The 14,173-nt window shown below is 48.0% G+C and overlaps 1 protein-coding gene across 1 annotated transcript in view; it reads right to left on the bottom strand.

Moving 5' to 3' along the window:
* BRI3 (brain protein I3) overlaps positions 740-14,173 on the bottom strand; it is a gene marked incomplete in the record, with an annotated part of 13,915 nt that continues 481 nt past the window's right edge. The window contains 2 exon segments of the mRNA XM_021411635.1: positions 740-1,128; positions 13,030-13,144. Coding sequence (XP_021267310.1) covers positions 996-1,128; positions 13,030-13,144 — 248 coding nt within the window.

Raw genomic sequence — 14,173 nt, 5'->3', positions numbered from 1 at the left:
GGAGGAGCCGAGCAGCGCCACGAAGGGCAGCAGAACACAGCACGTCCCTGAGCAAAACAGAGCTGCTAAACCGAACTTCAGTCCCAGGGCTGTGTCTTACTACAGGCTCGGATTTCCCGCATCAAATGGATCCAGCTCAGCTGAAGAAGTCTTTTCCTACTGTAATAACGACTTCAGCAACGAGCCCCAAGTCCTACAGAGCATCTCTTTATTCTGTATGAGGCTGGGCGCGTTCCGGCCGCGCGGAGCTGCCTGCTGTGTGACGCGTGCCTCGGCCCGGCCCCGTGCTCAGCCGTGCCCTGGGTCACCCCAGCTTCCATAAATACAGCACACGCTCCTGCAGCACCCGGGGGCTGCTCTGTGCTGTGCCCGCCCTGCTCCCACAGGGACTGGGGTCACTGTGCATTGGCTGCTGCAAGCCCTTGGAGGTAACGCTGGTGCCCGGCAGCAGCACCTGCCCTCACCGAACCAAGGCTCTGAGCGAGCCCTCAGCAGCAGGAAGCTGCATGCACCCACGCCTCTACACGGTGGGAGCAGGCTGCACTTGCACCGCTTTCCTCAAAAGCCTGCAAGATGAAGGCATCTCCTTCATTAGGCAAGTACATCCCTGCATCTTACGAGCACAACCCTAAAACATCGCTATTTTCCATCCTTGCCTGTAGCTAGGATTATTAACTTCACCTTCACACTAACACATTATCAGACACATTAGTCACATATTTAATAACCCAGCCACAAGTTGAGGATTGCAAAAGGAAAAGCAGTTTTATTTAGTTTTCAAGAGGTGCCACTAAACATGGAAAACAAGTTTGGTTTTCATGTTTTGCAATGCACATGCTCATAAAAGATTAAGTTTAAATTACATGCAAGAGACTAAGTTTCTTCACACTTTACAAAACAGGTCTGAAGCAAATAAAATGATTGTACATGACATTTACATTAGAAAGAGTACGCTAACAGTTGTAGCTTCCATAGCACATCCACGTTCATCCCACTTAGCCAAAAGCCGCCCCGCAATTAGGGCATCTTCGCTGCCTCAGTGCAAGACAGAACAGAATCCCGATTGGAAAGAATACAATGGCACACAGAACACCGAGACAGGTGAAGGTGTCCTCCAACACGCCAACCCTGCAAAAATGGAAAACAGACTGAGTCAAAGACACCCACTACGTTTAACCCAAAGTCACTTCTTTGGGATCTGACATTCACTAGAAAAAACACCATTTCCTACAGCATAGGGAAGCACAGTGCCAAGAGGTGGCTTCCCCCCCTTAAAAGGCTTTTCTGCTCATAGGTTACAGAGGCTTTGCATTATACCACTTAAACAAGAAATTCTCAGGTGATAAGAGCAAGGACTGCAGATAAGACACATAAAAGGTTTAATTCAAACCAGCCTCTTAGTTCCAGACAGCGACTATTTCTCTATCGACTGCCACAGCCCTGGTCTGCTACAAAAGACAGCCACTACGCCTCTGGGCAGCTGCATTAACTGCAAACCTTGCTTAATTCAAGTGCACTGAAGAACGTACACAGGCTGCCACCTCAACACACCTTGCCACATAGCTACACGGGAGTAAAAGCTCAAAAACTCAGGGCAGGCTGCAGAGCAGGTATCAAACCCTATTCCTCGCTAGCACTAAGGAAGTTAGGGCCAAGCTTTTCTGTACAGGTAAGGTTTAGATCCAGAAGAGTGAATCCTTGCCACCAAGGACTACACTCATAAAAATGAAAACAAGCACACCTTCAAAATAACTTCCTGAACCTTCCAGGATGGTAACAGTGTTGAAGATGTAACCGCACCAGTGAAATCAGTGTTCTTAAGCTGGTTACTGCAGGCCGGCCACACAGCTCAGCTCTCAGCTCTCAGGCTGTTTCACAAGAGGCAGCGGTCACACCGCTGTCACATGCTCTGCCAACCCCAGTTCACATTACCCCACTGTGAACCCTCTCCGTTCATTCGTGCTCACATCACCAAGAGGATAAGTGCTCTAGAGCTCTTTCAGAAGAGAAATGGTAACCCTTGTTTGCTGAATATTCTGATCTGGTAGCACAGTGCTTCTCCCTCAGCTTGTAAGGGGAAGATCTGACTCGAAGCTGTGACGCAGGCTGAAAGGCTCCAGGTCCCACATCCAGCCCACGCCTTCCCCAGGCAAGCCAGCACCGCGGCACCACGCATGCAGCAGGGAGCAGTGTTTCATTAGCTAGGCCTGTCGCTGAGGAAAGCAGCAGTTTTCCACTTTCCTTCTAAAACATTAAGCAGCAGCGTGAGTGAGCTTGCATAAAAAGAATCACTGTCAGCGGCCCCAGCCCGCCCCCAGCTTCAAGGTACCTTGTTAAAGAGAGTCTGGTACACACTGGAAGGCTGCTAGTAGCTCCTCACAACCCTTCCCTCTCGTGGGCTTTTTTGTTTGCTTCTTTTGTAACTCATCCATTTGCTGTGGGAGGGATTACAAACTCACTGGCTCCTGTCTCACAGTCCTGCCACTGACTGCTCGGAACCACACCACGTCCGAGCTGCTGCTTTCTATGTCATACTTCCATGGCAAAGAAAGAAGAATCACCCTACAGGTTTTGTAGTTCCTACTCTACCTTTTTCCTCCACGTGCTCCCAGACAGGATAGGTTACTGCTGTGTATCCAACCAAAGGGGCAACTGCTCCAGGCAGAGCCAGGCAAACCAAGCCCGTCCTTCCTGACTGTTTCAGGTGACCCTGAGGAAGGTGGGAAGGGAGCAGGCAGAACCCTTTAACCTAAAGGCAACAAAATCCTGTAGGGTGTTCATGCTCCCACTACAGATAACAGGATGCAGGAACACAGGCATCAGTCTGTTAGTTCAAATTGCTGCACAGCTCGGAGATGGCTGCTTCCTGCGATTGCCAACACTTTCAAGTCACAGATCAGACTGCATGGGACCATGCAAGGCACCAAGGGCCAGGTCATCCTGGGCTCTGATCATCTCAGCAGGGTCAGAGGGAGTTAAATGAAAATCTAGCTGTAAAGAGAGTATTTTAAACATCAGCACTTCACTGTAGGAAATGCCATGTAAGCGTGTATAATGCTATACTGACCGCACATGTTCAGATTTCCTAAGTCACCAGAACAGATCAGCGTTGCAGCACCACTGTTTAATATTAAAGTTTATTTCTGGTAGCTAGAGAAATGCAGAGGCCAAACATGCATCACTATTAGAATAACTCTCAGTAGGTGCTCCCAGGTTTCTACTTCCAAAATCCAGTGTCAACAGTTCTAAACTCTATGTGGCTCCAGCTCACACCTGGCTCAATGACCACTCTACACGAGAAGCATTCTGCTTCAGCACAGTTCTGTGTAGCAGCAGAAAAGTATCTGAGCAGATTTTTAACTTAGTCCCAGACTTACTTCTGCTGTATCCAAACACCCCCAAAATGAAGACAGGCGAAGAGCCTGATTATTCAGACTTATGAAATTTGAGCTGCTAGAATAAGCAGTCAGAATCCAGAGGTTAGCAAAACACTTGAACAAGAAGGGTCCTCCTCCAATGGCCTAGTACAGTGAAAGTCAACAGGAGAAGAGCTAAGTGACCTTGAAGTGCATGCTAGCACAGGCAAGGTGCCAAGGCCAGCGAGTTTCTTCCCTACACATTGCTCACAGACACCCACTGAACGAGCAGATCGAGTGAAGGACGGAAGATGCAGACTTTGAGACCATTCGCTTACTGCAGTTGTTTAGAACTTAACATCTTGTTTAACTTAAGAGCCATCTCCCTTCCCCTCAACTATCCTAAGAAGCCAAAGTATTTTCAAAGTGTTCCTGATACTGCAATGCTTACCGAAACCCTAAGCTAAACACCAAGTTCCATATCAGTCCCCTCCTTCCGATGAGCTAACTTCTGTTTACAGAGATGTTACGATAGAATTTGACTTCCTCTTTGGTATAGCGGTATTCTCAGAGTACATCATTCTGGAAAGTTCCATTAATGCCACAAGACCGATGCTGTCACCGCCACATTGATTCTGGTCTCAGCACACACGCGTCCTGACTCAGCCCTGCAGCCCGTGCTGCTCAGTGAGGCCGCAGCACATCTCCCCTCGCTCCCGGCCGGCTGGGCACCGCACTGCTGAGCTTCGTCTCCAGCAGTGTAAGCACTTCGGCCTGCCACAACAGTTTAAGGTTACTCTTGAACTCTAACACCTGTGTGTACAGAGAGAAGAGCAATGAGAGACCAGCTCTGCAGAGTGTTCAGCAGTTACAACCAAATCTCCAGGATCTGAGATCCTAACGCTGCTTCCGACGCGGTGCAAGTTTTGCAGAACTAGTTCCAGTGGAGCAGGTACCCACTTCTTTCTGAAGTTTCATAGCACTTCCTCCTCTTCTGGGAACTGGGCACTGGGAAAAGCCTAACATCTCCTTCCAGTCCCTTCTAGCTCCTATTCTCATACCTCCATTACCAGATCACAAATCCAAATATCAACATCAGCTTAAAGTCTAACTTAAATTTCATCTGTGACGCTGCCAAAGCCCACGCCGCCATCCTTCTCCAGGATGGAATCTCTACGTTCAGCACACGTTGTAAAGGACGGCGATTCTGGCTTGTCACTCACAGATACTACAGGTAATACAGGCACTAACAATAGTAACATTACAAAATACTTTGTACAATTGTTGTGGTATCAGTAAGTGTCACGTTCTACAGCAGAAACAAAGATGTAAGAACGGGGCATAAGGTAACAGTGTAGCCCCCTGCTCTGTACACAGATGTCTTTTTCTCTTCTGCAAAGGCACAGGGCAGCCTCCGCTGATGAGACCTCAACAAAGGGCTGGAGGCAGAAAGCAGTTCCAGCTGACCTGCTGGGCTCCTGCATTTCATTCAGTCACTCTTGCCATGAGTTGCTGACTGAAAGAATGAATGGACTTAAAGCACAGAATCCCAATTCCATTTCTATTATTTCTACTACAAGTTTTGACACTGACCATTAACTAGAGATGCAGCAGCAGCAAGAGCGGATTTCTTGGAGGTAGGACTGTCTTCGGTGCAGTTTGCTGGCGCTCTCTTCTGCAGCCAGGTGTGGCAACCCCCATCTCTGCCCAGCTGATACTGCTCACGGCTCCACTGGGGCTGACGGACACAGCTGTGCGTGCCATCGCGCAGCCCCTTTGTGCCCGCTGGCTTGATGGCAGGATGGCAGTGTGTTTACGAGGGTCTGAGAGAAGGCTTCACGCCTCCCCCCCGGCATGTAAAGCATTCCTACCTCTGCAGTGAAAGTGCTGACAAACTACACTGTGTGCCAGCAGACAAAAAGGAGCCAGACCATCCCTGCTGCAGCAGCGCAGCCTCGGTCTGGCACATTAGCCACTGACTCAGAGCACTTGCCTGCATCACCTCAGCAAACAGCACTCTGAGAAAGCACAGGCACTGGGGATGCTGCGCCTGTCCAGCAGTGCTCCTCAGTCTGTCCTGTGTTCTGCTACAACAAGCTCCAGCCCAGGGTTCCCATCACACCACAGCACTGGTGGCTGTTTCCCTCCCCCTCTCACCACAGGGAATTCCCCATTAAACTGCCACAGCGGTGGGAAGAACAGAGAACGGCCAGAGGGGCCAGACAGGACGGCAGGAGAAAGAATGTGGAAGGAGTCCTCAAAAAGTTATCAGCAGAACAACAGTCAACACAGGCACGACTGGAAGAAAGGCAAACACCGCAAAGGCATACACTTTGCTGCATATACTTGGGATTGTTAATGCTTCGTCCAGACTTCTGTATGCGGATTTGGTCCTCACATTAAAAGCAAAAAAAAAAAAAAGTGCATTAATCAGAAGAAAAGAATAACAGTGGAAAAAAGGCAGCCCCCATCAACACACCCTTCCTAACCCCGAAGCAGCTGTTACTCCAGGAAGCAGCCAGGAAACAAGGCCAGCTGGCGAGGTCAAGTTCAGAGCGTAACAACCCCACGCAGAGACGCCTTCACTGGACTGACTTCTGAACACAGCGAAGAACCTCCTACTAACACTCGCTTCCAAAGGCCTCCACCAGCTGTCCTACCCGAACACACTGCTGTGCAGGAGAACAGTCTACGCAGTGTGTCTCAAGGCCAGCACAAAAGCTTCATCACAACCTCTTTGCTAGGGCACATCCAGACACTAGAACTGCACAGTTACGTTGTAAGGAACCCTCAAAATTAGACTGTAACCAAACACTGCGCCTAGTATTTGTGGAAAAGCATGACATGCTGAACACTCCAAACAGAGATCCGTGGCACAAGCTGAGGAATGCCAGGGGAGGCCTCTCCTTTCCCCCCCACACAGGTTAACCAGGTCACACACTACATTTGCAGAGAGGTACAGACACAATGCAGATGTCTTTAAGTAATTAAAGACTTAGGCAGTTTTCAGTACTACAGATCCATCCAAGAAAGGCAAAGTTCTTTTCCAGGCCTTTTGACAACACAAAAAATAGCATTACTTCAGGAAATACAGCACACAGCCAGCTGAGGCTACCAAATTCCTCCTTGTCTTGCTATCACACTAACAGCAGCATTTCGACTTGCACATGCTGAACATCCTCTTCCTAGAAGCATGCAGCTCTTGCTTTGTTAGTGTTCGTACACCTTTCCTTGTCTTGTGACAGTATCACATTAAGCTCCTGCCCTGAAGTCTACCCTTGTGACAAGTAAGTCAGTGTGTCCAGCCAAGAATACAAGCAGCCTTGCTTGGTTTGGCCTGAAGGAACGCACGCACTGATCAAACACCAGGGGGCTCAGCAGGGATTTTGGTCAGCCCCGCGGAGCTGCGAGCCCAGCGCTGAGCGCTGCTGCCCAGCCTGTTACCATCAGCCTTCTTAACCAGCTTGCAAGGAGCCACGGCCTCTAGTCAGCAGATGTCCCTGACACTTTAAATAGAATTTACTTTAACACTTCCCCCTAAACACGGGGATCCAGGAAGTATTCTTCGGTCACGCAAAGTGCCAATTAAAAAAAAAAACAAAAAAAACTGTCGTCCAGATTCAGCACCAGAAGCAGCACCAGGCCCAGGAGGGGCAAAGCAATGGGGAAGCACTGCCAGCAAAGCAGCACGGAGCAGCCAGCAGCGACAGGCAGCGATCCTGGGAAGCTCGGGAGGAGCGGCTGTGCCTGCCCCGATGCCGGAGCGCTCCGGGTACGAGCACGGCCCCAGCCACACCAGCACTTGCTGTCTGCCCATTTGTGTCACCACCTAATTTTAGATGGGCACTTATCCAATCGCCTTCTCTGCTTAGTGAGTTACTAAATGGAGAAGGAGGAAAAGAACTTCTCATCAAGGAGAACATGAATATTTTAGTTTGTGCTCGGGCACTTTACCTCAGCGACAAGGTAATTAGATCCCATACTCAAACTGCAGATTCATGAATGTAACCAAACGTGAGTTTTGTTCTACAGCATAACCACATAAAAGCTGATTATTACTGCACCACTCCCAATCTAAAAGTGGAAAGGTTTATTTATATTGCAAGCAGTATCTCGGATTTAAGCTATGCTGCAGCTGCCAGCTCCATAAAGTAAGGTCAATTATCCCCACTGACAAGCATTTAATGCCAAATTACTTCTCAGACAAATCTTTTCTTGAAAGTAAGACTCTAAACATGAAGTCACACGCTCGAGATCAGAGAGGCAACACTGAGATTTGCAAACTCAACATCAGTGCAATTTAACACAGGCATTTTTAGACAACACTACATCACAGTATTTAAATGTACGCTTATCAGCATTTTTCATCCTTTATTAAGTGATGGCCAAGGGTCACCCCAGGTAATCAAAGACGGCGTTCTGGGTGCATGATCAGCCCCGCGAGGCATGAAAAGAAAGCGCACTTCAGTGACAGGAATCTGCAGCTGTCCTACACGCTGGCAGCCCCGGATCCATAACGCACGCGCAGCTCTCCGAGCAGCGTCCCACCTTCCGGCCCCCAGCACTGGCTGAGTCTTTGCCTTTAGATTTCAGGGGAGGCCGTCAGGCAAGCGACAAGCAGGAAAGATTCGGTGTGCAACTTCCAAAGTTAACTGTGAACAGGAAAACAGAGACAGCTTCTCTTTGTGCCTACCCTACCCAACGCAGCACCAGCAGTGAGGTTAAGCAGTTTCAATTTCACCTGCAAGCAGCAGCAGGGAACGACAGCAACGCACGCTGGTACTGAGCCACAGGTTTGCTTTCTTCTAAGAGAGGTGCCAGCTCCTCTAGCCCCAGCTTGTGTGCACACCGAATGGTTGCTGATCCGTGTGTTTTTCCTCACTCACCTGTGCACACATCCAAATTACTGCACCTCTGGTTACCTCCTCACCCAGCAAACAAGACCAGTCTCCAACCCCTTGCTACAAAGATAGCCAGCTGTCAGAATACAGACACCAAGACAAACGGGGACACGGAAGACAGAGCTACAAGCTCGGACACGGTGACCAGCTGGGAGCTGGGGACCAGATTTAATTTTTTTTTTTAATTTCTTATTTGAAAACAGGGCCGCTGTTTTAGTGGCCCTTCAGGGAATAGATTTCTGCTGTACCTCGTTAGCTGCATAAAGCATCATATATTAAAAAAAGATGTGCTTTGATTATTTTCCAAAACTCAGTTCAAAACAGTAGCATAAAAATCCTCAGAAAGCGCAAGAGCTACGCTGTTCTCACACGGGACCCCACTGCGGGGCTGACCACGTCCCGTCAGCTGCCATTTCTTAGTGGAGTTCTGCTAAGCAGCCGCGTGCCTCCGCTCCAAGGCTGGGAGAAAGTTACAGCTATGCTAGCCAGTAATTCCAAGAGGCACTCGTGGCTTCTGCTTGAGTCTGCTCCATCACAGCTTCCTTCTTTGCAGTCACGTGCACAAGTCACTGCCGAACATCATGCCCTAACTGCTCCAGCCACCAAACCACTGCACAGCAGGGAAGAACGCCCCAGTCTGTCCCAGCAGCAGACGTTTACAGAAAGCTGTATTACAAAGGGAAGCCACTTCCATTCTCACCACAGGCTGATCTTCTTTGTGACAGAAAGCAGTGTCAGGAGCTGCTGCGCTACTTCAGCTGCTCCTCTTCACAGCAGCCTTCTAAATGCTGTTGTCAAAGCTGGCTTTACCCACAGGATTCCAAAGGATCCCCGCAGCCTGTCAGCCCGCTGCCAGAAAGCGAAACCCACAGGTTTTCTTCAAGAGAGAGCACATCTGATAAACAGCTACATCCTTCTGCTTCCTTGAATATTTAGCCAATACACATTGTGGAATTCTATAAGGAATATTTACTTAACATTTAAATATATTTATTCTGAATAGCCATGGAAATCCTGTACCCTCAGTGAGCTTCTATCAAATGACACACAGCACTTGTGATTGAAAAAACTGAAGTGAGACCAGAAGACTGAAAATTTGAAGGAGCTTAGCATTAAAATGCAATTTTCCTAGAATATATTCTCTCAGCAGTGAGGCACTTAACTGAATTTAAAAAAAAAAAATCAACCAAAAATCTCAGACTCTACTACTTTAGCAAGCCAGGAACAAACAGAACAAGCCCCACCAGGCTGCAGCAGGAAGAAGGCTCCAAGAGATCTGAGAATAAGTAAGGATTTATTCACAGCTGTCTCATTCTCCAATCCCAGCAGAAGCTTCAGTGTTATCATAATCCAGAACCCACCATAACACTTCTCAAGGAGGTATTTTATAGTTGTCAGAAGAGACAGCCACTACAATCCAGAAACATAAGTACTTTCCCTCATCCTCTCCTTCCAACAACCAAGAACTTGTTAAATAGGAACATAAAAACCCAGCGGGGCCAATCACAGGCTCTGCCCCAGGTTCTGGAAGAACAGGCTATTGCACACTTCAGATAAAAGAGTGCTTTCACAATTTTTAAATAGATCTACCTTCTGTTAAGCAACAGGAAAGCAAATACCTCTTTGCAGTGTGTTCTAACCACCAACAAAAGATGGGGAAAAAGAAAATGGAAGTGACCTGAAGAGAAGCTGCTGAACTGCATTCTCCAAGCTAAGATGACAATGACGTGGCTGAACCTCAGAAGCCAGTGGCTGTAACGACTCAAGCTGTTCTTGGGAACGTAAAATAGTTTCAAAGCCAGACTCTACCCATCCTTACATGCCAGCTACCTGCAGTAAAAGCGACAACATTCTGCATCTCAGTTTGATTCTCTGTACGTCAGGGTTGGGCTGGAGGAAGAGCTCACGCTGAGCCAAAAGCACCACAACCAGCCTAGACTGCTGAAGGACACGAAGGCAGAACACACAGCAATGCTGAAGTCTGTAATTAGAAAGCAACACCGACCAAGGATGAATGAGGACGATCTGTCTAATGAATAACTTTAGGCAAGAGGGACAGATCACGAGACGGGAGAGTCATCCCTCAGATAAACAGCTAACTCTCAGGAGCACTGGTGTAAAAAAGCATTGCCGTAGTGACCAGGGACATTGCTACCTATTTCTGGAGGAAACTTCTGAAGATATGAATTAAAAATAAATAAATAAAATGTACAAGTACGACACAGGGAGCCTGAAGATCACTAGCTAACTACTGTAAGATGTTACTTCCAAAATCACCTGCAACTGTGCAGTGAGATAGACTGCCCAAGTAACTGACCAGCACTGCATGTTTCTCCTCAATATCAAACATTTTACACTGGAAATAGTTTTCAGTTCAATTAGCAATATTCACATGTCATAGTGCACAACCTGGTTTGTGTTTCTGATGGCAGAAACTCCATCAGTGGGCTCTGGCCGTGCGTTAGGTTCCTGGCACAGCCACAACCAAAGGCTTTTCCTCATGTTCTAAAGCAGATGAATTTCTCTAATAATCATGCACAGTATCAAATCAGAAGAGTAACAGGAAGGCTGTCTTTGTAGCTTAATAAAATTTTCACACACAATTAGTAGCTTTTTATGTTACTGATGCCCCCTCAGTATCTTTCTGTTCAGTGTGGTATTCTGAAATGTATCTGCATGTTGCACTCTTCATAAAATAGGTTTCCAGGCCAAGCAGCGGACTAGAACCACGCGTAAGGTCTTGAGAAGTCAAAGAGGATTTTAAGCTGTAAGAGAATAAGCCAGTGTAACCTTTCAGAACACAAACCCTACCTCTTCAGTATCCCATTAACATGTCTAGTAGCATGCTTCCCACCAAACCTCACCAGTTTCTCTTGAAGTACTACAACATCAACCCCTTATCTAATCAGAAGACAACCAAGCAGTGCTCTTCTTCCCTCAGTGTTATCACTGAGGCTTTGACTCCTCTAAATAGTCAGGAAAAAGCACCGTGCAAAGAAGGCTATGACACATCATTAGTAGATATTGGTCCTTGGGATTCCAATCAACAATACTTCAGCAGTGCTGAGAAGAGCTCTACCGTTTGTGCTATGCAGCACGGTGCCTCCCAGGAATGCCATGTACAGAACTCTGGCTACCTCCAGTAACACAATGCTAATGATTTAAGAAAACAATTTAGGTCACTTAAAAATGCCTTACAAATATTCAGACTTACTTGTTTTCCCAGACTTGGCTAAAAGGACCCTAGACTTAGATACTATACTTGCAAAATATTCTTTCAAAGCAATCTCCTAGAGCAGCTCAGGCTCACTACAAAAAGAAAAAGAAATCCAAAAATACCAGCAAGAGTCTACGAACCCTGAGTCATCACAGAAGATACTTCCATATCACATTTTTTGAGATTTCTTGGGTTTAGGGCAAGGCTTGTATAAACCCACTGCCTGCCTTACCAAGCAAGGCGTAGCATCCTTCCTGTCTTCTGGCTGGCCCAAACAAAGCACTAGCGGAACTACTCCAGCAGCTGGACTGACCACATTCTCCTCACAGCCCAGAGGCTGCTTTCCCTCACTGTTTCATCTAGAAGATGTACGTTTTAATAGCTCTAGCTGGTACAGGATTTTCAGCCTCACCTAGTGGAATTTCAGCAGGCAGGCACTGACCCTCAAATGAGCATCAGTTTTAGCAAAACCAAAAGGCATCTGACACACAGCCTCTGCCACTGCGACCATCTCTCCATCATGTTTGTCACACTGAAACCTGACACTGTTTAAGCTATTCCAGCAAGTCTGTTTCCTACATGTTTTGAAATGGATCAGAGAAGGCTCAGACTTGCAGAACACGAAGTGCCCTCTCATTAGACCCCAGAAGGGTAACTCCCATACGTTCTAACAGGAGGAGAACGACTCTGCTTTAGAGTCAGAGCTGGCCAGGCACACAAATGCCTCAGCTGCACCAGCAGCAGTCGGGCTGCCTTCAGCCATTAGTTAATAACCCGGGATGAGAAGGACTGAGAAGTGCAAAGGAACTACTGCAGACTCACAAGACTAACATGAACCTGCCTGCCTTCTTCCTTTTTTCTTTAATCATTTACTTTATGGCTATTGATTTCTGAAGAAGTTGTTCTTTCGTTGCAATTCTAACTAAGAGCTGACCACTCTTCTTCTGCTTTCCACCACTTTGTCAGATCAGCGCTTTGAACCAAATCTATTACCCTCCCAATACTTCTGCAGTAAAGGGACTTCTAAAGTAAGAGAACTTTCAAACTCAACAATGCTGATGTTCTTACTCAGTACTGACAATTGCCGCACTTGGCTCTGCGCAGCCTGGACCTAGGAACGAGGAGACTCACCACAGTGACTGCAGGAAACCAGAAGTGACCACGGGCAGAAACCACAGCGTTTCACAACGACGTCACGCTCCTCGCTTTCAGTGGTCACAAGTGCATTGCAAAGAACTTCCTGGCACCCCTTCTCCAGAAAACCAACCCTCTACAGCTGTGACTGCACTTCCCTTTCATTAAAAACACAGCTTACACATCTTCCTCCTCCATACAGAACAGATTCCTGTTTGCAAAAGTTTATTGTATTAATTACAGCAGTTGTCTGGAGCCCACTCGGATATACCACATTAAAGCACTGCAAAACCTCAGCGCTTTTTTAGTTAGTTCCATTCTAATACACACAGCAACAGAAAACCAAGCAACTCTAAAGATACTTCTCATCTCCAACATAAAACCTAGGCCAGTTTACTTCTCAAGCAGGAGACAGTTTTACCTGCAGGCGGGACAGCCTCCAACTACTACTACGGAAGTGGTGGTAGCCGGCTGCTGAATGATGGTGTATGTGCTCGAGTAGTTCGGCTGCGATGGCGGTGGAGGAACAGCATATCCTACAAGAAAGAAAGCAAAGCTGAATCACTGTGTGTAAGGCATGGAGGACAACGGCAATTTGGTAGAAGGCATGGAAAGGGAACGTGGAATAAAGACAGACGTGCCTTGGCAAAGCACTGTACGAGTCTACCAAAATCAGAGCTGAAACATACTAGTCAGCAAATCCAACGGGAAAACCGCTTCATAAATCCAAGTATCTAGGACAATTTAACCATCTAAAAAGGGCATTAAGTTAATGATTAACTTTGAGAGTTTGTTTCAGCGCTGCTGGAACACTGGGGAAAAACAGCTTAAACAAATGAGGACCGTGGATTTCACTTCTGGATGTAATGTATCAGCGACATCTCACTCCAGAAACAAATCAGGTGACACAGAGCAAACCCTCCCCTGGCTCCCAGCTCAGCTCCCACACGTGAAGGTTACGGCTACAGAGAGAGGTAGGAGCGACAGCACGCGAGCAGGGCAGCAGACTGCACGGCACAGAAAAAAAATTCTTCCAGAAAATCCACGTCCTTAGTGAGCGAACGCATTATCTGAACAACTGCAGTTTGACAGCATAAATCCTCGACAACTACATCAGTGCTAAAAATGAAGCAATGAAGGCTTTTTGAAGGGACGGTCAGAGGCGGTCACGAGTTGAAATACACCTTCCCAAGCACAGCCCGTGCTGACCGAGGCAGTCCCGCTCAGACTTTCCTTGAATCGCGTTACACACCGGAGGAGTCCCCAGAGCTCGCTCTTCAGCCATCAGCGGAGCCCACGCCGCAGCACGACGCCGGGAGGCGCGGCAGGAGCTGCCCCAGCGCCCGGGTACGGCCGTGCGCCGAGCGCTCCGTCACGGGGCCGCGCTCCTCCCGCCGGGCGCCGGCCCTGGGGCCCGGGAGAAGCGGCGCCGCGCCGCATCGTGCCCGGGAAAACCGACATCAGCCGGAGCGCGCCGCGAGGCGCACGCACAGAAGAGCGCGAGTTGTGTTTGTTTGTTTCCGTCCGCTCGGATCTCCGCGGAGGAGTCACGCCGCCGCTCGGAG

Source organism: Numida meleagris, chromosome 13, assembly GCF_002078875.1.
Source record: "Numida meleagris isolate 19003 breed g44 Domestic line chromosome 13, NumMel1.0, whole genome shotgun sequence".
Lineage (NCBI taxonomy): Eukaryota > Metazoa > Chordata > Aves > Galliformes > Numididae > Numida > Numida meleagris.
Note: the sequence above shows the minus strand (reverse complement) of the source record. Positions and strands in the feature narration are given on the sequence as shown.